The 26,035-nt window shown below is 44.7% G+C and overlaps 1 protein-coding gene across 2 annotated transcripts; it reads left to right on the plus strand.

Annotated features, from left to right (window-relative positions):
- The first annotated feature begins 8 nt into the window (after nucleotides 1–8).
- Nucleotides 9–15,945, plus strand: POLR3C (RNA polymerase III subunit C). 2 transcript variants are annotated; one of them, XM_066608713.1, is made up of 15 exons: nucleotides 9–218; nucleotides 485–638; nucleotides 1,247–1,502; nucleotides 2,190–2,381; nucleotides 2,454–2,536; nucleotides 2,609–2,716; nucleotides 2,865–2,957; nucleotides 5,790–5,870; nucleotides 5,950–6,001; nucleotides 6,127–6,187; nucleotides 6,889–7,039; nucleotides 13,530–13,631; nucleotides 13,863–13,912; nucleotides 14,034–14,183; nucleotides 15,691–15,945. In XM_066608713.1, the coding sequence occupies exons 2-15, from the start codon at nucleotides 492–494 to the stop codon at nucleotides 15,773–15,775; spliced, it is 1,611 nt and encodes a 536-aa protein (XP_066464810.1). In that variant the 5' UTR covers nucleotides 9–218; nucleotides 485–491; the 3' UTR covers nucleotides 15,776–15,945. The 2 variants fall into 2 exon arrangements, with proteins under 2 accessions (XP_066464810.1, XP_066464811.1); XM_066608714.1 differs by having other exon boundaries at nucleotides 10–218; nucleotides 2,609–2,713.
- The last annotated feature ends 10,090 nt before the right edge of the window (nucleotides 15,946–26,035 follow it).

The raw sequence follows: 26,035 nt of genomic DNA on the forward strand, positions 1-26,035 counted from the left end.
CACTCTGCAACCAGCGAGAGGCGTACTGTTTCCCCCCCCCCCTGGTCCTCCACAACCAGCGATAGAAGAGCAGAGCGTCCAGCTCCTAGCGACGCTCCAAACTGGTCGCTTCAAACAAGTGTATCATGAAACTTTATTAACAACCAAAGCTGACACACGTCTGTAGTCCTGGTGATGTAGAGGCGGTCGGTACCGGAGCTTACACGTGACTGCTGAGGGTAAGAGGTATTGTGGTACTACAGCTCCCAGCAGAACTGTCAGGGCATGCTGGGAGTATCAAGTTCAGTGGTGACACTACAAGTCTCAGCCTCTGGTGCTATGCTGGAACTTGTAGTTCTACAGCATGAGATGATGCTCTAGGTGTAAGAGAACTCCCATACAGTATTGTATCCCATGCTGGGAGTTGTGGTGCCCCTTATGGCAGTACTACAAGAACCAGCATGATTTCTAGTGGGACTACAACTCCTAGCATGTCCTGTTCCAGGTCGGCCATGACGGCGGTGGAGATGCGGCTCAGCTCCCTCCTGCTGCAGGAGCACTACGGGGAGATCGTGGAGCGTGTCGGCGTCTTCCTCACGCGGACCGGCGCTCAGCCACTGAGAGTCATCGTCAGCGAGACCGGGACCTCCACGGATCAGGTGAGGACTCTGCTTCCTGCCATACTCAGGATCTCTGCTTGCTGTCAGTACATGGAAACAGCCAGAGGCTGAGAACCTGTCCGACCCCATGCGTTTCATGGCTGAGGATTTGTTACAATGTGTCCGGCGTAGACAATCCTCCGTGGCTGCAGACTGATACATAGTAATGGACTCTCATCTCACAGAGGACACAACTGTAACAAACCCTCAGCTGTGAGAACGACGGGCTCCGTTCAAGTTTTCCATCTGTTTCCATTCACTTAAAGCAAGCAGAGGTATTGGAGAAGGTGACCCACAAAACCTTTTATTCATTACACAGCAGGGGCCACCTCAAGATGGGAGCGTTTAGTGGGTGCGGATATAGAGTGGTGGGGCGGATATGGAGCGCGGGTATAGAGCGGTAGGGGGCCAGATATGGGGCGCGGGTTTAGACTGGTAAGGGGGGGATATGGTTTACGATATATATACGTACGCTGAAGGGGGTGGATGGGTAAATCCAGTGTATACATTATACGGGGTACACCTGGCGGTATACATTATATGGGGTACACCTGGCGGTATACATTATACGGGGTACACCTGGCGGTATACGTTTGGTTTTCCGGCAGGTGAAGAAGGCGCTGTGTGTCCTCATTCAGCACAACCTGGTGACGTATCGGATGCACAAGCGCGGCTTCGTGGAGTACTCCGCCCAGTGCGACCGCTGCCTGCGCATCCTCCGCTTCCCCCGCTACATCTACACGGCTAAGACCCTGTACAGAGACACGGGCGAGCTCATCGTGGAGGAACTGCTGCTGAACGGGAAGATGACGGTGACCACTGTGGTGAAGAAAGTCGCCGACCGACTGACCGAAACCATGGAAGGTGAGTGACGCTGTGAGGCTGGGTTCACACGGGGCGCATTTGCCACGAAAAATTCAGTCCGGAAATTCGCCGCGGCAAATCCGCCTGTGGCCGCTAATCCCGCGATTCGCCAGCCATGTGGACGAATTTTTTCAGAAATCTCGTCCACACGGGACGGCAAATCCGTCGCGGCAAAGATGGCAGAAGCCGGAGTTGCGGCGCGGATTTCCCCGCCGCAGCATGTCCATTTTTTTTTTTCCCATATTGCGGCCGCGCTCTCCTCTATGGAAGCGCCGGACGCAACGGAAAAGCGTGTGGCCAAGCCGCTCCAAAACCCTGGCGGAAATCTTGCAGTTTTTCGCTGCAACCAAACCGTGAGATTTCCGCCAGGAATACGCCGTGTGGGAACCCAGCCTTACTGATATCCTCCTGTATCTGCATGGGGGCTGCCAACCGTATAATACAGAGTCCTGTAGAGCAGTGACCTCTAGTGGTAGAAAACCTTAACCGCAGGAACCATTCTCAACTTACTAGTCTATGTTCTTTCAATTGTTAAGAGCTTTGCTTGCTGGCAGTGAATGGGATCATTGTTATTTTACATCTGGAGGTTGATTACCCATCCTGGCTCATACAGCTGAGGCTTTTTTTTATAGTTGCATCCAATACTTTGTGGTCGTCTCCCATCCCCATTATCGTTTCTTCTTACAGACGGCAAGAGCATGGAGTACAGCGATGTGTTGGCAACCTTCAGCCAACTGGCAGACACCCACTTTGTACAGAGATGCCCGTCCATCTCCGATACTGGGGATACGCCCAGCACAGAGGGACGGCGCCCCCCAGCCCCCACTCTAGCTACTAACGAGAAGGAGATGTACATCGTCCCCAAAGTCACACTGATCGGTAAGGAGGTTCGTCGGCGCCCGCGTTATTCGGAAGGATCGGGCGATCGGTGACGTCTCATGTTCTCCGCAGGGAGGGGGAAGCGGCGCCGTTCTTCTGATGACGATGAAGGTGCGAGTCAAAGCAAGAGACTAAAGAGAGACACAGATGCAGAGGTCAGTTCCCGCCAGCAGGGGGCGGTGTTGTGCATTTAGTCTCAGCTCATGTGACTGTGTCCTCTTTCTCAGAGGGGACAGGACGACGGCATCTATTGGCAGATCAACATGGATCGCTTCCACCAGCACTTCCGGGACCAGGCCATCATTAGCGCCGTGTCCAATAAGATGGACCAGGTAGTCGCAGGAGTCGCTCCGAGCCTTGTGCCTCACATATCTGTATGTATTCTCACATGGCCAGCAGGGGGCATCGTCAGTGTACATACTGGGCCGCAGCTTGATGTTTGGGATTGCAGTACTTGATACAAGCGTATATTTTGTGTTCCAGACCAGCAGTGAGATCGTTCGCACCATGCTGAGGATGAGCGAAATCACCACCTCCTCCAGAGCTGCATTTACACAGCCGCTCTCCTCTAACGAGGTAAGGTCACCCGTATATAATTGTGAAGCTAGAGCCCCGCTCCAGCAGAAAAAAAGTGTTCTAAATGGGATCGGCAGATTTAAAGGGGTTTTCTAGGTGAGGATGAGCTGCAATACCACCAACAACCCTTGAATGATTGTTGCGCTGTTTCTGAAGGAAGGCGGACATGTTTTTCTATGCCGGACAACCCCATTAAAGGGGAGGTCTCGCGAAAGCAAGTGGGGTTATACACTTCCGTATGGCCATATTAATGCACTTTGTAATATACATCGTGCATTAAATATGAGCCATACAGAAGTTATATACTCACCTGTTCCGTTGCTAGCGTCCCCGTCTCCATGGTTCCGTCTAAATTCGCTGGCAGCTTGCTTTTTTAGACGCGCTTGCGCAGTCCGGTCTTCTCCTTTCAGCACGAGCCGCTTCAGTGTGCTCCCCGCTACAGCTCTTCTGCGCATGCGCTGACGAGCTGTCACTGCTCGGGAGCACGCTGGAGCGGCCATTCTGTACCATCCTCTGTTAGAGGAAGGTGCAGAAACTGGAGCTGCCCAGTGGAGAAGACCAGCCCAGCTGTCCCGAGAAGCCGCCCAGGTAAGTGATGGGTCGGGGGTGATCTTCACTAACAGGTGAAGGTCCCGGAGCCCAGCGCTAGGTTCCGGAGCCCAGCGCTGGGCTCCGGGGCCTTCACCTGGGCTCCGGAACCTAGCGCTGGGCTCCGGAACCTAGCGCTGGGCTCCGGAACCTAGCGCTGGGCTCCGGAACCTAGCGCTGGGCTCCGGGGCCTAGCGCTGGGCCGAGGGGGCCTTCGTCTGTCAGGGTCTAGCGCTGGGGAGCCGGGGCGGTAGCGCTGGGGAGCCGGGTCTAGCGTGGGGGGGCCGGGGGCTGCGCCGGTTACCTGCTGCCTGGCGGTGGGTGACTGGTCGGCCGTGTTCACTCCAGGGGTCCGGTCGGCGGCTGCGTGGCGTCTGGTTGTCATGGAGACACTGCTGGTAGCGTCTCGGGAGCGCGCACGTCGGGCTGCAGCAAGCGATGGGAAAAAAGCCGGCGGCCATCTTGGGGAAACTTTTATAAGTTGCTGAAACGCTGGAACTGTAAGTACAAACCAGCTAGAAAAGTCATTTACAGGGGGGCTTAGTAATGTATGCTTAATTAGGGGGACTGGGCAAAAAAAAAAATTCACTGCTTCCTCGAGACATCTCCTTTAAAGGGGTTTTTCATTAGAACAAAAAAATCAATACTTACCTATTACTCCCCAGTCTTCTTACCAAATCTTCTCCTGCAGTCCCCCCCCCCCCCTCCCTCACCAGAAGCAAGCCTAATCATTAACTTTTTGTTATGGAGGGCTGACCCATGGGGACTGCAGGAGAAGATGTGGTAAGTACTATTTTATTTATTTTTTCTAATGACAGAATCCCTTTAAGGACAACTCCACCCCTGACGGGCAGCCTCCCACTGCAACAGCTGGGATCAGGAAGAACAGAGATCCCTGCTATTAATCCCTTACATGCCGCGGTCAATGTTGGCTGCAGCATGTAAGGTGTTGATGGAGGGAGGGCGTTACTTCTGTGACGTCACCGGTCCCTTGCTATGTAATCTCAATAGGCTAGCAACTGGATGCTAGACAATGGTGTCCAGGTCTGCCATGGCCTGCGATCACTATCAGGAGCAGTAATGCACTGTAGTACAAAAGTACTGCAATGTATTATAGAGATCATAGCATCACAGGTTCAAGACCCTGACAAGGACATAAAAAATGCAAAAACAGAAAAATGATATATTAGTCTTGAAAAGAAAAAAAAATCAGAAAAAGGGGGTTTATTGTGCAAAAGTAGCAAAACCTAAAAGAAAAAATATATATATGCGCCTTACCCTAATTTTTTTTCTTTTGGAGGGAAGGGGGGGGGGGGGGGCGGTTGAAATATAAGCCCTACCCCAAAAATAAGCCATAGCTACACTACACTAAAAAAAAACCAAACATACATATTACCTAGCAGGCGCCGATCAGGTTCCATCAGGCTTGCTTGCAGTTCTCAGCCGCCAACAGAAGATCGCTTCCTGGTAACAGGGTTTGTAAACCCCGCTTCCAGCAGGTGATGGCTCTGGTTGGCTGAGCCACAGCGCTCAATAAACCAATGTGATGGCTGTGATTGGTTCTTTGAGCGCTGCATTGATTGGCTGAGTCGTGGCGCTCGAGAACAAATTAAAGGCATCGCTACTTGGAGGTGGGGTTTTACGATCCCCATTACAAGGAAGCAACATTCTGTTGGCAGCACAGAACTGCAAGCAAGCCTGCCGGAACTCGGGAGACCAGCGGGAGGGACCCAGACGGCGCCTATTAGGTAAGTGTAAGAAGAGCTTCCCGAAAATAAGTCCTAGCGCCTCTTTTGTGGCCAAAATTAATCTAAGACTGTCTTATTTTTGGGGAAACACTGTGTGTGAGATATATAAATGTATTTTTTTTCTTTTAAGTTTTTCTACTTTTGCACAATAGACCCCCTTTTCTCGATGGGTATGTATATGTGTCTTGGTATTATCGTATGACAGAATTCAAGTGTCTTTTCTCCCTGCCCTCCAAAAAAAAATTAATAAAGGTTATACAATACAACCAATTAAAACAACAACTCTCCACTAAAAAACATTCCTCGTACGGCCGTGGGGGCGGAAAATAAAAAGTTCTGGTTTCTGAAAAGTGAAGATGAAAATCCCCCAAACCAATGTCATGTCTTTATGGCCATTAAGGAGTCATTAAGAGGTTAAAGGGCTACTCCATACGAGGCGGAGTCTATGAGGTGGAACGCCCCTTTAAGAACTCTTTCCATTTTTCCTGTTTTGCAGATTTTCCGAGCTTTACCTGCCGGATACAACATCTCCAAGCAGGTGTTGGATCAGTACCTGACGCTGCTGGCGGACGACCCGGTAATGACTCGTCGTGTGTAGCGGCGTCACCCTGAATGGCCCGCCCCCTGTAACGGCTGTCTCTTCTGGTTGATTTCAGCTGGAGTTTGTCGGACGGTCAGGAGACAGCGGTGGGGGAATGTTTGTCATCAGTATCCTTACGAGATCTATGTGTTTTTAGTTTTTAGTTTTTTTTAGAGGGGGGGGGGGGAATAAGCCAGCATTTGTCAGAATTTTGTTTTCACTTTTTGTTTTATTGATAACTTAACCCCGTAAGATCTTCACAAAGCTGTGGCCACCCTGGCTACCTCCAACCTGGAGTCCATCGTCCAAGAGAGGTGAGAAGCGTGAAAAAAGGCAGTTCTGCACGTTTTTCTTTCAGGCCAGTCTCGCGCTACCGCATTTAAATTGCGGAATTCATGGTATTCCACACCCTCTGAAAAAATAGAACATTCGCGAGTCCGCTCAGATGAGCGCACAGAGATGCTGATTTCTGTGAGCGGATTTAAAATCGCGGCACGTTCTATTTTTCTGCGGAATTCGCATGGATTGAAGTCAATGGAAGCCGCCCAACCCGCAGCCTATCTGCAATTGACAATGCGAATGGGCCGCGGGTACCCGTGTCCAGAGGCGTAACTTGAAGCTCCCGGGCCCCGATGCAAAACTTGTAACAGGGCCCCCAACTATAATGATTTACTCATAGTACTGGGTTCCCTATATGGAGAAGAGAGGCCTTTGGGCCCCCTAGGGCTCCTGGGCCCGGGTGCAACCGCATCCCCTGCATCCTCTATAGTTAGGCCCCTGCCTGTGTCATTGCCCAGTGATGGCGCAGGAACAACAAAGATTTAAAATAAGAAATATGTACTGCGCATGACCGATGCCGAGCGTCTGCGGTCATCCGCAGTATAGAAAGCGAAGGTACAAGGAGTTGCTGATCGGGTTCAGAGACGGAGAGACTTGATTCTGCTGCAAAATCTGACTCGTTTGTGTGAGACCCGCCTTACTATGTTTTAGTTGAACGGTTTGTTTGTTGTGGCAGGTTTGGCTCTCGCTGCGCCCGAATCTTCCGACTCCTCCTACGTAAGAGGCACTTGGAGCAGAAACAAGTGGAGGATTTTGCAATGATCCCAGCCAAGGAGGCAAAAGACATGTTATATAAGATGTTATCAGTCAACCTGGTCACACTGCAGGTCAGTGACATCTATATGTCCATAGGGGGCAGTATTATAGTACTTATATACTTGTACATAGGAGCAGTATTATAGTAGTTATATTCTTGTACATAGGAGCAGTATTATAGTAGTTATATTCTTGTACATTGGGGGCAGTATTATAGTAGTTATATTCTTGTACATAGGGGTAGTATTATAGTAGTTATATTCTTGTACATAGGGGGCCGTATTATAGTACTTATATACTTGTACATAGGGGTAGTATTATAGTAGTTATATTCTTGTACATAGGGGGCCGTATTATAGTACTTATATACTTGTACATAGGGGTAGTATTATAGTAGTTATATTCTTGTACATAGGGGGCCGTATTATAGTAGTTATATTCTTGTACATAGGGGGCAGTATTATAGTAGTTATATTCTTGTACATAGGGGCAGTATTATAGTAGTTATATTCCTGTACATAGAGGGCAGTATTATAGTAGTTATATTCTTGTACATAGGGAGGCAGTATTATAGTAGTTATATTCTTGTACATAGAGGCAGTATTATAGTAGTTATATTCTTGTACATAGGGGGCAGTATTATAGTAGTTATATTCTTGTACATAGGGGCAGTATTATAGTAGTTATATTCCTGTACAGAGGGGGCAGTATTATAGTAGTTATATTCTTGTACATAGGGAGGCAGTATTATAGTAGTTATATTCCTGTACATAGAGGCAGTATTATAGTAGTTATATTCTTGTACATAGAGGCAGTATTATAGTAGTTATATTCTTGTACATAGGAGGCAGTATTATAGTAGTTATATTCCTGTACATAGGGGCGGTATTATAGTAGTTATATTCTTGTACATAGGGGGCGGTATTATAGTAGTTATATTCTTGTACATAGGGGGCGGTATTATAGTAGTTATATTCTTGTACATAGGGGGCGGTATTATAGTAGTTATATTCTTGTACATAGGGGGCAGTATTATAGTAGTTATATTCTTGTACATAGAGGGCAGTATTATAGTAGTTATATTCTTGTACATAGGGGCAGTATTATAGTAGTTATATTCTTGTACATAGGGGGCAGTATTATAGTAGTTATATTCTTGTACATAGGGGGCAGTATTATAGTAGTTATATTCTTGTACATAGAGGGCAGTATTATAGTAGTTATATTCTTGTACATAGGGAGCAGTATTATAGTAGTTATATTCTTGTACATAGGGAGCAGTATTATAGTAGTTATATTCTTGTACATAGGAGGCAGTATTATAGTAGTTATATTCTTGTACATAGGGGGCAGTATTATAGTAGTTATATTCTTGTACATAGGGGGCAGTATTATAGTAGTTATATTCTTGTACATAAAGGCAGTATTATAGTAGTTATATTCTTGTACATAGGAGGCAGTATTATAGTAGTTATATTCTTGTACATAGGGGGCAGTATTATAGTAGTTATATTCTTGTACATAAAGGCAGTATTATAGTAGTTATATTCTTGTACATAGGGAGCAGTATTATAGTAGTTATATTCTTGTACATAGGGGCAGTATTATAGTAGTTATATTCTTGTACATAGGAGGCAGTATTATAGTAGTTATATTCTTGTACATAGGGGGCAGTATTATAGTAGTTATATTCTTGTACATAGGAGGCAGTATTATAGTAGTTATATTCTTGTACATAGGAGGCAGTATTATAGTAGTTATATTCTTGTACATAGGGGGCAGTATTATAGTAGTTATATTCTTGTACATAGGAGCAGTATTATAGTAGTTATAGTCTTGTACATAGGGAGCAGTATTATAGTAGTTATATTCTTGTACATAGGAGGCAGTATTATAGTAGTTATATTCTTGTACATAGGGAGCAGTATTATAGTAGTTATATTCTTGTACATAGGAGGCAGTATTATAGTAGTTATAGTCTTGTACATAGGAGGCAGTATTATAGTAGTTATATTCTTGTACATAGGAGGCAGTATTATAGTAGTTATATTCTTGTACATAGGGGGCAGTATTATAGTAGTTATATTCTTGTACACGGGGCAGTATTATAGTAGTTATATTCTTGTACATAGGGAGCAGTATTATAGTAGTTATATTCTTGTATATAGGGGACAGTATTATAGTAGTTATATTCTTGTACATAGAGGGCAGTGTTATACTAGCTATATTATTGTACATAGGAGCAGTATTATAGTAGTTATATTCTTGTACATAGGAGGCAGTATTATAGTAGTTATATTCTTGTACACGGGGCAGTATTATAGTAGTTATATTCTTGTACACGGGGCAGTATTATAGTAGTTATATTCTTGTACATAGGGAGCAGTATTATAGTAGTTATATTCTTGTATATAGGGGACAGTATTATAGTAGTTATATTCTTGTACATAGAGGGCAGTGTTATACTAGCTATATTATTGTACATAGGAGCAGTATTATAGTAGTTATATTCTTGTACATAGGAGCAGTATTATAGTAGTTATATTCTTGCACATAGAAGGCAGTATTATAGTAGTTATATTCTTGTACATAAGGGGCAGTATTATAGTAGTTATATTCTTGTACATAAGGGGCAGTATTATAGTAGTTATATTCTTGTACATAGGGAGCAGTATTATAGTAGTTATATTCTTGTATATAGGGGACAGTATTATAGTAGTTATATTCTTGTACATAGAGGGCAGTGTTATACTAGCTATATTATTGTACATAGGAGCAGTATTATAGTAGTTATATTCTTGTACACGGGGCAGTATTATAGTAGTTATATTCTTGCACATAGAAGGCAGTATTATAGTAGTTATATTCTTGTACATAGGGGGCTGTATTATAGTAGTTATATTCTTGTACATAGGAGGCAGTATTATAGTAGTTATATTCTTGTACATAGGGGGCAGTATTATAGTAGTTATATTCTTGTACACGGGGCAGTATTATAGTAGTTATATTCTTGTACATAGGGAGCAGTATTATAGTAGTTATATTCTTGTATATAGGGGACAGTATTATAGTAGTTATATTCTTGTACATAGAGGGCAGTGTTATACTAGCTATATTATTGTACATAGGAGCAGTATTATAGTAGTTATATTCTTGTACATAGGAGCAGTATTATAGTAGTTATATTCTTGTACATAGGAGCAGTATTATAGTAGTTATATTCTTGTACATGGGAGCAGTATTATAGTAGTTATATTCTTGTACATAGAAGGCAGTATTATAGTAGTTATATTCTTGTACATAAGGGGCAGTATTATAGTAGTTATATTCTTGTACATAGGGGGCAGTATTATAGTAGTTATATTCTTGTACATAAGGAGCAGTATTATAGTAGTTATATTCTTGTACATAGGGGCAGTATTATAGTAGTTATATTCTTGTACATAGGAGGCAGTATTATAGTAGTTATATTCTTGTACATATGGGACAGTATTATAGTAGTTATATTCTTGTACATAGGAGGCAGTATTATACTAGCTATATTATTGTACATAGGAGCAGTATTATAGTAGTTATATTCTTGTACACGGGGCAGTATTCTAGTAGTTATATTCTTGCACATAGGAGGCAGTATTATAGTAGTTATATTCTTGTACATAGGGGGCAGTATTATAGTAGTTATATTCTTGTACATAGGAGGCAGTATTATAGTAGTTATATTCTTGTACATAGGGGGCAGTATTATACTAGCTATATTATTGTACATAGGAGCAGTATTATAGTAGTTATATTCTTGTACATAGGGGGCAGTATTATAGTAGTTCTATTCTTCTACATAGGAGGCAGTATTATAGTAGTTCTATTCTTGTGCATGGGAGGCAGTATTATAGTAGTTAAATTCTTGTACATAGGAAGCAGTATTATAGTAGTTATATTCTTGTACATAGAGGGCAGTATTATAGTAGTTATATTCTTGTACATAGGCGGCAGTATTTTAGTAGTTATATTTTTGTACATAGGAGGCAGTATTATACTAGTTCTATTCTTGTACATGGGAGGCAGTATTCTAGTAGTTATAGCCTTGTACATAGGAGGCAGTATTATAGTAGTTATATTCTTGTACATAGGGGGCAGTATTATAGTAAATATATTCTTGTACATAGGGGGCAGTATTATAGTAAATATATTCTTGTACATAGGAGGCAGTATTATAGTAGTTATAGTCTTGTACATAGGGGGCAGTAGTATAGTAGTTATATTCTTGTACATAGGGGGCAGTATTATAGTAGTTATATTCTTGTACACGGGGCAGTATTATAGTAGTTATATTCTTGTACATAGGAAGCAGTATTATAGTAGTTCTATTCTTGTACATAGGAGCAGTATTATAGTAGTTATATTCTTGTACATAGGAGGCAGTATTATGTTAGTTATATTCTTGTACAAAGGGAGCAGTATTATAGTAGTTATATTCTTGTACATAGGAGCAGTATTATAGTAGTTATATTCTTGTACATGGGAGCAGTATTATAGTAGTTATATTCTTGTACATAGGGGGCAGTATTATAGTAGTTATATTCTTGTACATAGGAGCAGTATTATAGTAGTTATATTCTTGTACATAGGAGCAGTATTATAGTAGTTATATTCTTGTACATAGGGGCAGTATTATAGTAGTTATATTCTTGTACATAGGAGGCAGTATTATAGTAGTTATATTCTTGTACATAGGAGAAATATTATAGTAGTTCTATTCTTGTACATGGGAGGCAGTATTCTAGTAGTTATATTCTTGTACATAGGGGGCAGTATTATAGTCGTTCTATTCTTGTGCATGGGAGGCAGTATTATAGTAGTTAAATTCTTGTACATAGGAAGCAGTATTATAGTAGTTCTATTCTTGTACATAGGGGGCAGTATTTTAGTAGTTATATTTTTGTACATAGGAGGCAGTATTATAGTAGTTATATTCTTGTACATAGGGGGCAGTATTATAGTAGTTATATTCTTGTACATAGGGGGCAGTATTATAGTAGTTATATTCTTGTACATAGGGGGCAGTATTATAGTAGTTATATTCTTGTACATAGGGGGCAGTATTATAGTAATTATATTCTTGTACATAGGGGGCAGTATTATAGTAGTTATATTCTTGTACATAGGGGGCAGTATTATAGTAGTTATATTCTTGTGCATGGGAGCAGTATTATAGTAGTTATATTCTTGTACATAGGGGGCAGTATTATAGTAATTATATTCTTGTACATAGGGGGCAGTATTATAGTAGTTATATTCTTGTACATAGGGGGCATTATTATAGTAGTTATATTCTTGTACATAGGAGGCAGTATTATAGTAGTTATATTCTTGTACATAGGGGCAGTATTATAGTAGTTATATTCTTGTACATAGGGGCAGTATTATAGTAGTTATATTCTTGTACATAGGGGGCAGTATTATAGTAGTTATATTCTTGTACATAGGGGCAGTATTATAGTAGTTATATTCTTGTACATAGGGGCAGTATTATAGTAGTTATATTCTTGTACATAGGGGGCAGTATTATAGTAGTTATATTCTTGTACATAGGGGGCAGTATTATAGTAGTTATATTCTTGTACATAGGGGGCAGTATTATAGTAGTTATATTCTTGTACATAGGAGGCAGTATTATAGTAGTTATATTCTTGTACATAGGGGGCAGTATTATAGTAGTTATATTCTTGTACATAGGGGGCAGTATTATAGTAGTTATATTCTTGTACATAGGAGGCAGTATTATAGCAGTTATATTCTTGTACATTGGGGGGTATTATAGTAGTTATATTCTTGTACATGCTGGGTGGTATTGGTGGGGGTCAGTATTGTATAATATGGACGCAGATTTTTTAATTATATCTGGTCTTGGTCATTTTTGTGCTGTTGTGTTTTCTCAGTTGGTGGTAGGAGGAATGGGTACGGCTTTGGGCTGTGGAAGTTTACCTTAGACTCTGTGGCCTTCCCGCTTCCTTCTCGTAGTTGCCTCGTTGCAAGCATCTGGATTCATATCCTCTGTAGCTCATCTCCCTGGTTGTGTCTTCTCTTTTCCGTCTTGCCGCTCTCTCAGTTTTTCTATTCCTCATTTTGGAGGGAAGGCGACCATTTATAGCTGGCAGTAACCACTTCATATGTGGCATTGTGTTTTAGGGAGGAAATGGCAAGGGGAATGTCAGGACGCTACACACATGAGAATTGCGGTTAGGCATTTCTCATCTCCTCCAACTTTCCTGGTTCAGCATGTGTCTTCGACATGCATTCTAGAGGTGCCTGATACCAGCGAGCAGCACCTCAAGTGATACGGGGTTGTGTCACGTAAAGCGATGGCTTTATAATGTCAGAAGCGCCAGAGCAACTACCTAAAGGGGCACTAACTACCACAGTGCCGAGTAGTGTCCAGCTACAGATATATAGATATTTCTTGTTTTTGCAAAATTTTGTACAATTTGCCACCATTTACGCGTTTCTCTGCTCCACATTCCTGACCTGTCTCTTTCTGTCTGTCTCATAATCTTTCTTGTACAGGAAATTCCTAAAACTCCAGATCATGCGCCATCTCGAACCTTCTACCTGTACGCTGTGAATCCTCTCTCGGCCACCCGGATGTTGCTGCAGAGATGTTACAAGGTACAGACAACATCCTGATACCCCAGTGCAGGCATGACGTTATTGTTGATGCAGATGCAGTTCTGCTTGTAGCCTGCAGGTGGTGATAGAGTGCAGTAAGGCACAGTTTCTTTAGCACCACCTGTAGGTCACGGGCAGGAACTGCTCCAAGTTTTATCATCTGCTTTTGGTAAATATTCCTTATGAGACAGAGAGAAGCAGCAGTTTTATTTCTGCCTCTTCTCCCTACAGACTGTGGCTAATCTGATCGAGAGGCGACAGTTTGAGACCAAGGAAAACAAGTAAGAACTAATCGTATTCTAAAAGGGCTACTACCACTATTGGCTATGAAGGTGGTGGATTATTGCGCCCTCTGTTGGGGTATATATATAACTGTGACTTCATCACTGTCCTCTCGTACAGGAGGCTGCTGGAGAAATCGCAGAGGATTGAAGCCATCATCACCTCCATGCAAGCTACTGGGGCTGAGGAGTCACAGCTGCAGGAGATCGAGGAGATGATCACCGCGCCGGAACGCCAGCAACTCGAGAACCTGAAACGGAACGTTAATAAGTGAGTAGATGGAGTAGATGTGTCACCGGGGTCCGAGCCTCCCATGATTATTTCCTGGAGCCGTTGGTGAGCTTTTATATGTGTATGTACAACCCAATTACAAATGGGTTGTGCTGCTCTGTAAAATGTAAATACATGGAAAGAAATAAGAATATAACATATTTTATTCCCCGTAGAGCATATCAGAGGGGGGAGGGGAGGCATTTTCCATCTCATTTAAAAAAAATTAACTCCTTTGGACATTTATAGCAGCAACACATCTCACAATAGTTGGGCGAGGCCGTGTCTACCATTGTGTAGCATCCCCTCTTCGGAAGTGAGGAGACCAGTTACTGGAGTTTTGGGAGAGGAATGTTGTCCCCTTCTTGTCTGATGGAGGATTCTAGCGGCTCATCAGTCGGCTTTGCCGGATTTTTAGTTTCATAATGCGCCATATATTTCCTATTGGTGGAAGGTCCGGACCGCAGGGGGCCGGTTAACCCTCGGACTCTTCTTCTGGAAGCCATGCTGTTGTGATGGATGGAGTATGGGGTTTAGTATTGTCTTACTAGAATTTACAAGGTCTTCCCTGAAAGAGATGTTGTCTGGATGGGAACATATGTTGGTCTCCCACCTCTGTATACCACTCAGCATTGATAGTGCCTGTCAGGATGTGTAAGCTGCCCATGCCATAGGCACTAATGTCACCCCATACCCACAGAGATGCAGGTCTGAATGCTGATAACAAGCTGGATGGTCCCTCTCCTCTTGAGTCCGCAGGACACAGCGTCTGTGGTTTCCCCAAAAAATACAAATGTTGCTTCATCTGACCACAGAACAGTTTTCCCATTTTGCTTCAGTCCATTGTAAATTAGCTTTGGCCCAGAGAAGACGCTGGCGTTTCTGGATTGTGTTGTTATATATGGCGTCTTCTCTGCATGATACAGCTGTAACTTGTATTTGTGGATTGTATGGAGAACTGCGATCACAATGATTTCTAGAAGTATTCCTGAGCCCATGCAGATATTACATTACAGAATCATGCCTGTTTATAATGCAGCGCCGCCTGAGGGCCCGTAGATCTCCAGCAACCAATACGGACTGTTGGTCTTGTCCCTTGTGCACATGAATTTCGCCAGACTCTCTGAACCTTCTGATGGTGTTATGGACTGTAGATGGTGAGATATTCAAAGTTTTCACAATTTTACATTGAAGAGCATTTTTCTAACATTGTTCCACAATTTTTAGAGCAGTTTTTCACATATTGGCGACCTCCAACCATCTCTGCTTCTCAGAGACTCTGCCTCTTTAACATACTCTTTTTGTATACAATCATGTGACTTAGTGAAAATTAGTCGATTAAGTTAATCTTTTTAAATGTAATCGAGAAACCTCTTCCCTCTGATATGTTCTACTGGGAATAAAATATGGTTAGGCGAGATCTAGAAATTATTGTATTTTTTTTTCTTTTCTAATTGGGATTGTATGATGATACTTGGCCTTTTAACTTTTCCTCTTTGACCTGCAGATTGGATGCCAGTGAGATCCAGGTGGACGAAACTATCTTCATTCTGGAGTCGTACATTAATAGCACAAAGAGCAAGATTCCCTGATTCAGGGACCCCCTTACCCCTACCTTGTATATACTGTGTACACATTCTACACTGTCTTGTCTTCTACTTTTGAAAGTGATGTATAAAAATTCACCCTGGTGTAATTGCACCACACAAACACTAGAGGGCACTATTTCAGGTAAAACTAATAAAAGAGCCCTTTCCCTTTAAGAAAATAAATCTGCCTCATTTTTATGGGCTCCTATAAGGGTTGTTGCCACTTCACCCAGACACCACATATACATGCGGGGATGTATTATATGTGGACTTGGGCTCATTGTAAGAGAGTTGGGCGGTGGCTTGATGGTGGCCGAACTAGTTGTCCTATGAATTACATGGTGAAAATTAACACCACAATGCGCATCAAAATCTGTATGTGGACTTTGGTGGGGAGTTAAACCGCTGTGTGATCCTACGCTTATTTACCGCATGTAATCTGAGCTCTGATTGGTTGTTGTAGGCAAAATCTTCACTAAGCAAGTGCCGTGTATCTAATCCTATCCCGTATGATGCTGTCTGCCGTGCCGTGTATCTAATCCTATCCCGTGTGATGCTGTCTGCCGTGCCGTGTATCTAATCCTATCCCGTGTGATGCTGTCTGCCGTGCCGCTAATCCTATCCAGTGTATCTAATCCTATCCCGGGTGACGCCGCCTGCTGAGCCGTGTATCTAATCCTGTCCCGGGTGACGCCATCTGCTGTGCCGTGTATCCAATCCTATCCCGGGTGATGCCGCCTGCTAAGCCGTGTATCCAATCCTATCCCGGGTGACGCCGCCTGCTGCGCCGTGTATCTAATCCTATCCCGGGTGACGCCGCCTGCTGCGCCGTGTATCTAATCCTATCCCGGGTGACGCCGCCTGCTGCGCCGTGTATCTAATCCTATCCCGGGTGACGCCGCCTGCTGCGCCGTGTATCTAATCCTATCCCGGGTGACGCCGCCTGCTGCGCCGTGTATCTAATCCTATCCCGGGTGACGCCGCCTGCTGCGCCGTGTATCTAATCCTATCCCGGGTGACGCCGCCTGCTGCGCCGTGTATCTAATCCTATCCCGGGTGACGCCGCCTGCTGCGCCGTGTATCTAATCCTATCCCGGGTGACGCCGCCTGCTGAGCCGTGTATCTAATCCTATCCCGTGTGATGCTGTCTGCCGTGCCGTGTATCTAATCCTATCCCGTGTGATGCTGTCTGCCGTGCCGCTAATCCTATCCAGTGTATCTAATCCTATCCCGGGTGACGCCGCCTGCTGAGCCGTGTATCTAATCCTATCCCGGGTGATGCCGTCTGCTGTGCCGTGTATCCAATCCTATCCGGGGTGATGCCGCCTGCTGCGCCGTGTATCTAATCCTATCCCGGGTGACGCCGCCTGCTGAGCCGTGTATCTAATCCTATCCCGGGTGACGCCATCTGCTGTGCCGTGTATCCAATCCTATCCCGGGTGATGCCGCCTGCTAAGCCGTGTATCCAATCCTATCCTGGGTGACGCCGCCTGCTGCGCCGTGTATCTAATCCTATCCCGGGTGACGCCGCCTGCTGAGCCGTGTATCTAATCCTATCCCGTGTGATGCTGTCTGCCGTGCCGTGTATCTAATCCTATCCCGTGTGATGCTGTCTGCCGTACCGCTAATCCTATCCAGTGTATCTAATCCTATCCCGGGTGACGCCGCCTGCTGCGCCGTGTATCCAATCCTATCCCGGGTGACGCCGCCTGCTGAGCCGTGTATCCAATCCTATCCCGGGTGACGCCGCCTGCTGAGCCGTGTATCTAATCCTATCTCGGGTGACGCCGCCTGCTGCGCCGTGTATCTAATCCTATCCCGGGTCACGCCGCCTGCTGCGCCGTGTATCTAATCCTATCCCGGGTGACGCCGCCTGCTGAGCCGTGTATCCAATCCTATCCCGGGTGACGCCGCCTGCTGAGCCGTGTATCTAATCCTATCCCGGGTGACGCCATCTGCTGTGCCGTGTATCCAATCCTATCCCGGGTGATGCCGCCTGCTAAGCCGTGTATCCAATCCTATCCTGGGTGACGCCGCCTGCTGCGCCGTGTATCTAATCCTATCCCGGGTGACGCCGCCTGCTGAGCCGTGTATCTAATCCTATCCCGTGTGATGCTGTCTGCCGTGCCGTGTATCTAATCCTATCCCGTGTGATGCTGTCTGCCGTACCGCTAATCCTATCCAGTGTATCTAATCCTATCCCGGGTGACGCCGCCTGCTGCGCCGTGTATCCAATCCTATCCCGGGTGACGCCGCCTGCTGAGCCGTGTATCCAATCCTATCCCGGGTGACGCCGCCTGCTGAGCCGTGTATCTAATCCTATCTCGGGTGACGCCGCCTGCTGCGCCGTGTATCTAATCCTATCCCGGGTCACGCCGCCTGCTGCGCCGTGTATCTAATCCTATCCCGGGTGACGCCGCCTGCTGAGCCGTGTATCCAATCCTATCCCGGGTGACGCCGCCTGCTGCGCCGTGTATCTAATCCTATCAGGGTCGTAGCTAAGGACTCATGGCACAGCATCACACTGTGCTTGGATAGCGCCATACAATTGTTGCACGGCGCTATAAGCGATGGGATTGGTTATTGAAGATTGGGCTTTCAGAGTTCTTTCCTTGCTCTACATAATAACGGATATTACTGCGCCATTTTGCAGCAGTCTGAAATCATTCATTCATCAAAAATGTGATTATGAGGCGCTGTGCTATTGGGACATCAACCTTTTGCTGGCTTCACACGGGCGATTGCGATCTTGCTGTGAGAAAAATCACATTTTTATTCACTGCGATTTGTGAGCATCAGGGGGGCTTTCTTTGGAGAATAATCTCGCATCTCTGCCGCCTGCTATAAAATTGTGCGCCAAATTTGCTCAATTTTATCGCGCAAGTCAATGGGCCTTTGTAATGTTAAAATCACATTGCAACGCACATTTGTAGTGCTGCGATGCGATAAAAAGAAGCCTCCCTAGGAATACATGGGAGATAAAAACTAAATCGCAGAACGATAGAGCAAGACCCCCCCCCCCCCCCCCTCAACATCGCATCAATGAAAATCCACCAGTTCTGGATTCACACCTAGCTGAGTGATCGTACTCAAAGAGGGGTCATAAATGGCCGAACATCCAAGTGGAAGAATGTATCAAGTGGGACCACAGGGCTCTGTCCTGGGCCCAATGGTGGTCAACATTCTTATAAATGATCTGGAGGAGGGAATTGATGGGAAACTGATCAAATTTGCTGACGACACAAAACTAGGACTAAATCCAGCAATGGTAAAAGGGGCGGCACTCAGGAACTCATATCCACTTCAGGTAGGTTAGGAAAAAGTCCAAAAGGTTTATTTTCACTCCATACTAGATATGCGACGTTTCGACCTACGTGGTCTTTGTCAAGCATAAGCATACCTAAAAACGCCAACGTATATACACACCATACAGCTACCATAGACCAACTGTAAAAGACGTAGGCCAACCCCATCCTAGCTCACCTCCTCATAGGCCAGTGGGTTCTCTGCCAGGTGCATCCGCTTACCATGTCACAGTTTCATTCAATTAGAGAGGTATAGGTGCGTAACATACTCGATTAATTAGGTGCTGCCATAGTCCATCCCACCGTGCAGTTCACATGGTCCATTGTGCAACACTATTGTACACCCAAACATACCACAGGAGTGCATGCGCGGGATTTACGAACCATCGCGATATCTCCCCTCCAGAGCGTTAACTGGCATCCAAGGCAGAGAGAATTACCTATGTAGCTGCAGCAAACTCCCGCCAGACTGTCCCAAGTCAGTACCTACACTGAGTGTCCATATGGCTAATCTGTCCCTACTGCGCCTGCACTCCTGGTGAAGTCGCTGATATGCCCAACGTTTGTTTTGGTGGTACATCACAGACGGCGGACGGCGCTGCCCGACCTGATATACCACTGGTGAACGTTTTCATGATGATGCAAAGTATCACTCATATCAGACCTGGTATCCAGCTGAGCGCTCCAAACGGGGTATGCAGTAGACAGCTGGAGGGCTGTCTTCTGCATACTTCTGCTGTGTTCTCCGAATGGGATACCAGATGAAACAATGGTATCAGCGGTATCCCGCTGTGAACTCGCGGCCCTGATGAGGCTCATCGTTCTCTTTCAGCTTGCTGAAAGACAACGATAAATGACTCGTTAACGAAAAAACTGAACGAGGTCCGTGCAGTTAGACTCAAAGAGTCTCGCTCAAAAGACGTTTTTGAGCGAGAATCCTTGGGTCTAAAGGGGCCTTTATATACAAAATGAGCCCTCATGTCGTCCTCCTTATATACTAGGACACTCCTGTGTACCCCCCCCCCCCATTATCCTTCCTGTATACCCCCCCCCAGTGTCCTCCTTCCTATAGACTATGACACTCCTGTATAACCCCCCCCCATGTCCTGCTTCCTATATAATATGGCACTCCTGTAGCCCTCTCTGTGTCCTTCCTATATACTATGACACTCCTGTATACCCCTCCGTGCCCTCCTTCCTATATAACATGATACTCCAGTATCCCCCCCGGATCCTGCTTCCTATATAACATGACACTTCAGTATACCTCCCCGGCTCCTTCCTATATACTATGACACTCCTGTATACCCATATGTCCTCCTTCCTAAATACTATGACATTCCTGTATACCCCTCCGTGTCCTCCTTCCTATATACTACCCTGTTCCCCCCCCCCCCCCCAAAAAAAAATAAGCCCCACCCTGATTTTTGGGGTAAGCCATACCCTGAAAATAAGCCCTAGCTGCATTACATAAGAAAAATGAATACATTACCCAGCAAGTTCCTCCCGCTGCTCTCTGGAGCTCAAATGCGCTTCCTGCTTATGGGATTCCTAAATCCCACCTCGAGGAAGCAATGGCTCTGGTTCTCGAGCGCTGCTCAGCCAATCAATGCAATACTCAATGAACCCATGCAATGGCTGTGATTGGTTCATTGAGCGCTGCATTGATGGGCTGAGAAGCGGCTGAAAAACCAATCACAGCCATTGCGTTGTGATGGTGGGATTTATGAATTGGCGAATCAATGCCACGGCTCAGTGGGTTGGAGCTCCAGCGATCAGTGGGAGGGACCTGGACCAAGCCTGCTAGATAAGTATAATAAGACATCCCCTGAAAATAAGGCCTAGCACCTATTTTGGGGGGAAAATAAATATAAGACTGTCTTATATTTAGGGAAAGATGGTATGACACTCCTGTATAGCCTCCGTGTCCTCCTCCTTATATACTATGACACTCCTGTGTACCCCTCTGTGTCCTTATCTACTATGACACTCCTGTATACCCTCCCATGTCCTCTTTCCTATATACTATGTCATTCCCGTGTATCCCCCCGTGTCCTCCTTCCTATATACTATGACATTCCTGTATACCTCCGTGTCCTCCTTCCTATATACTATGACATTCCTGTATACCCCCCATGTCCTCCTTCCTATATACTATGACATTCCTGTATACCCCCCATGTCCTCCTTCCTATATACTATTATCAGGGTTAAAATTCTAAGTACAGCACCAATCGGGCCCACCCCACTTGCCCCGCTGCCGGCGGTAAAGAAAAAAACACCACACAGAGAGGTCTGGTATCATTCCTCACACGGGACATGGCTCTCGGCTGTGCCAACGTCGTGCTTTATTACAGATTACATGAGATCTTATACCCTTTGTCCCATCCCCAAGGGGGTGATGGGCTCATAACCATATATGGGAAGTCCGGATTTGCGGACTGAGACAGTGAAAATCATATAACAGTCATTATCTTGATACTGGCGCCTCTGGCTTACGTACAGAAAATCACGTATTCAATTAACTCCAGTGCAAAGAATCACCCACTCAATTCTAAGAAGTCCGGATTTCCGGCCTGGGACAGTGAAAATTATGTACATGGTTGAACATCTTGATACGGCACTTCTGGGAAAACGGCCAAGTACATGCGTCCTTCATGTCTGGTTCTTCTTTGCTGTGTTTAAGATACATTTTGTTCAAGATACGTTTTTGTCTTCGCCGGGCAAGGCCTCTTGGAATATCTGATGTAAGGCGACATATAAGTTTTTTCTCATTTGGAATTGAATAAAACTTGCATATAGGTATAAAAGTATAAAGAACATATGGCAATATATATATATACCCTCACACTATGACATTCCTGTATACCCCCCCCCCTCCATGTCCTCCTTCTGTAGTTGGCCGGAGTCAGTGGGGCCCCTCCTCAATGTTATATGTCTGGCTCGGGCCATTGTCCTGTCAGTGTCTTAATTGTAGAGTGCATCAGAGTTATGTGTATTGCACCTGTGCAGCACTGAATGGGTTCATGTCTGGGTTATATCTGGAAAATATATCACTTTGTGTGTCATGTGACTATGTCTTATATATGTGTTTGGTAGGCAGTCTACGCTAGGTTGGTCTTGCAAGAGTTTATAGTCTTGAGTTTGAAAGTGAGAGAAGTCTGACACCCCCACTTCAGTGATCGCTCTGGGTGTGGAGAGAATGGAAGAAGCCTAGCGACTTCCTTCTGCTTGACCTGGGACCAGTCTACCAAGAGGGCACAGAGGTCATAGTATGCAGCACTGGGACATAGGGGATGACAGTATACACTAGTGGGGTGCACAAGGGACATAGTACATTATATAGAAGGGGTGCAGGGGGATCATACTGTAGTATATATGAGGGTGCACAGGGGGCTCACAATACACAGGAGGTCATAGTACACTTGACCAGGGTAGGTCAGAGTCACTCCCGCGGCAGCCAATCCATCCCCTCCATGAAATAACACACAGATCACATTTTTGGATTAATTGGCCACAGCAGCCATTTATTATACACACAAACTGATACAATTACAGTTATATATATACCAACTACGAGAAGGGAGGTCCTTGGAGCCCAAAAAATCTGGTGCTTAACCCCTTAGTGACCAAGCCTGTTTGCGCCTTAATGACCAGGCCAAATTTTGCAAATCTGACATGTGTCACTTTAACATGGAAAAACACCAGAAAGGTTTTGCATATCCAAGCGATTCTGACATTGTTTTTTCGCCACATGTTGTGCTTCATTTAGGCGGAAAAAATAGACCGATAGAAATTGTGTTTATTTATTAAAAGCGCCAAAATTGGGAAAATTTTGAAAAAATCGTCATTTTTTCACATTTCCAACTGCAATATCTTAAATATGTGCAAACATAATATAGAAATTTTTGCTAAGATTTATATTTCCACCCGTTTACTTTATTTTGGGCGCACATTGGAAAAACGTTCGTTTTTTTTTAACTATTTAGGAGACGTACAAATTTAACATTACTTTTTAGCATTTTGAGGAACACTTTGTTTTCCTATACCAAGCCGAGATTGGAAAGGCTCATGAGTGTCAGAATAATAGATACCCCCCCAAATGACCTCATTTTAAAAATTACACCCCTTAATGTATTCACTGAGGGGTGTCATGAGTATTTTGACCCCACAGTTTTTTTTCAGGAATTAATTCAATTTAGAGGAGAAAAAGTAAAATTTCATATTTTTGCAAATCTGTCATTTTAAAGACATATTTTTTTCCTATAGTTTACATGAAAATCAGGATTTACACCCCAAAATGGATACCCCTATTTCTCCCATGTTCAGAAATATACCCATTGTGGCCCTATTGTTATATCTGAGTCCACAACGGGGCCCAAAATGAAAGGAGTAGTCAGTGTCTTTCAAAACAGAAATTTTGCTTGAAGTCCTTTTAGGCCCCATAGCACACATGTAGAGTTCTTGAGCGCCCAAAACCATAGAAAACCCCCACAAATGACCCCATTTTGAAAACTAGACCCCTTAAGGAATTTATCTAGGGGTGTACTGCATATTTTGACCCCACAGTTTTTGAATGAATTCAAACCAAGCAAAAGGAAAAAATTGTGATTTTCGTTTTTTCGGCAATTCTGTCATTTAAAAAACAGCTTTTTTTGTACAGCACACATATGAAGGAAGACTTGCACCCAAAAATGGATACCCCTGTTTGTCCCGTGTTCAGAGACATACCCATTGTGGCCCTAATCTTATGTCTGGATACACAACGGAGCCCAAAATGAAAGGAGCGACCGGTGGCTTTCGGAACACAAATTTTGCTTGAAGTCCTTTTAGGCCCCATTGCCCACTTGTAGAGGTCTTGAGCGCCCAAAACCATAGAGAACCCCCACAAATGACCCCATTTTGAAAACTAGACTCCTTAACGAATTTATCTAGGGGTGTACTGCGCATTTTGACCCCACAGTTTTTGAATAAATTCAAGCAAAGCAAAAGGAAAAAATTTGGATTTTTGTTTTTTTGGCAATTCTGTCATTTTAAAAACAGCTTTTTTTGTACAGCACACATATGAAGGAAGACTTACACCCCAAAATGGATACCCCTGTTTGTGCTGTTTTCAGAAATATACCCATTGTGGCCTTAATCTTATGTCCGCATGCACAACGGGGCCCAAAATAAAAGGAGTAATCGGTGGCTTTCAGAACATAGATTTTGCTTGAAGTCCTTTTAGGCCCCATTGCCCACTTGTAGAGTTCTTGAGCGCCCAAAACCATATAGAACCCCAACAAATGACCCCATTTTGAAAACTAGACCCCCTAACGAATTTATCTAGGGATGTACTGCATATTTTGACCCCACAGTTTTTGAATAAATTTAAGCAAAGCAAAAGGAAAAAAATAGGATTTTCATTTTTTGGGCTATTGTGTCAATTTAAAAACAGTTTTTTTTGTACAGCACACATATAAATGAAGGCTTTCACCCCAAAATGGATACCCCTGTTTGTCCCGTGTTCAGAAACATACCCATTGTGGCCCTAATAGACTTACAGGACCCATGGCTAGGCCTACAATGAAAGGAATACCCGTTGGATTTCAGGGTACCACTGAATAAATTTCAGGCCCCATTGCCCACTTATAGAGCCATTGAGCGGCCAAAACTATAAAGAACCCCCTCAAATGACCCCATTTTGAAAACTAGACCCCTTAACGAATTCATCTAGGGGTGTACTGTGTATTTTGACCCCACAGTATTTGAATGAATCTAAGCAAAGCAGAAGGAAAAAGTAACGATTTTCAATTTTTTTGGCAATTTTTTCAATTTAAAAACAGTTTTTTTGTACAGTGCACATAGGAATGAAGACGTTCACCCCAAAATGGATACCCCCGTTTGTCCCAAGTTCAGAAACATACCCATTGTGGCCCTAATCTACTTACAGGACGCATGGCAAGGCCTATAAAGGACGGAACACCTGTTGGATTTTAGGGCACAACTGAATAAATTCCAGGCCCCATTGCTTATTTGTACAGAATAAAGATTGACTCCCTAAAAATTCCCCCCCTCCCCCTCCGCACCCTTTTTGGCGTTCGCAAATCTTAGATAAAAGTAAAAATGTGAACTGTGTAGTATTTCCGAAGACAGGGGTAATTACGGAGGCTGGTTGGAATGGGCCCATGGGGCAATAAAACCGGGTATCCCCCCCCCCTCCTCTCATGCTTTTTGGGGGTATTTCATGACCTCAGTGGCGGCTATGGGGTGTAAAAAGTGGCGTTCCATGAGTCTCCGTAAGCTTGATGAGGTGCGGCGGTCTCACACAGAAGGCGCTCAACAAGGTGCTCCTGGAACTGCAGGAAAGTGAGCGTTCCCGGGGCTTCTTGTAAAATACGTATCACAGGTAGCGGTCTGAATAACGCCGGGCTCACGCGGGTGCAGGCGGAATCCGCTTGCGGAGGCCCACAGCGGATCCCATCTGTGAGCCCGGCTGTGACCCTGCGTACGGCTGCGTAATGTACTGCGCATAACTGCCTACTCACACAGGCGGTCATGCACAGTACACCTTTGTTTGTATTTCCCGCACCATCGCTTAGCGATGACGCGGGTACCCGCAGCCCGTATACAATGTAGTTGCGTATGGACTGCGGGTATATCCGCGACCATGGAGCACAATGGGCTCTATGTTGCCGATATCCGCAGTAAAATAGAACCTGCTGCGTTCTCTTTTCTGCGAGTGGATTACGCAATTCTGACCCGCTAATGTGAGCGGAATTGTGTAATCCAATGCGATTGATCTGCGTATTACCGCGGATCAGACGCATGCGGAATCCGTCATTCCTATCCGGTCATGTGAGACCGGCCTAAGGTAGATCGCTACCTTTTTATCACGTGACCGGGGACCGCTCAACGAGGCCACCCGTCACTGCTCCAGGCTCTCGGCGACCGTTGGTCGCTGGGAGCAAGGAGATTTT

This window comes from Eleutherodactylus coqui, chromosome 6 (genome assembly GCF_035609145.1).
Source record: "Eleutherodactylus coqui strain aEleCoq1 chromosome 6, aEleCoq1.hap1, whole genome shotgun sequence".
Taxonomy (NCBI): Eukaryota; Metazoa; Chordata; class Amphibia; order Anura; family Eleutherodactylidae; genus Eleutherodactylus; species Eleutherodactylus coqui.

What these genes read in the sequence shown, in the direction of transcription:
- POLR3C (XM_066608713.1), top strand. Translation starts at nt 492, where the DNA reads ATGACGGCGGTGGAGATGCGGCTCAGCTCCCTCCTGCTGCAGGAGCAC. An exon ending in AGAGAGACACAGATGCAGAG is followed by an intron (nt 2,537 to 2,608) that starts GTCAGTTCCCGC and finishes CCTCTTTCTCAG; the next exon opens with AGGGGACAGGACGACGGCAT. An exon ending in CTGAAACGGAACGTTAATAA is followed by an intron (nt 14,184 to 15,690) that starts GTGAGTAGATGG and finishes TTTGACCTGCAG; the next exon opens with ATTGGATGCCAGTGAGATCC.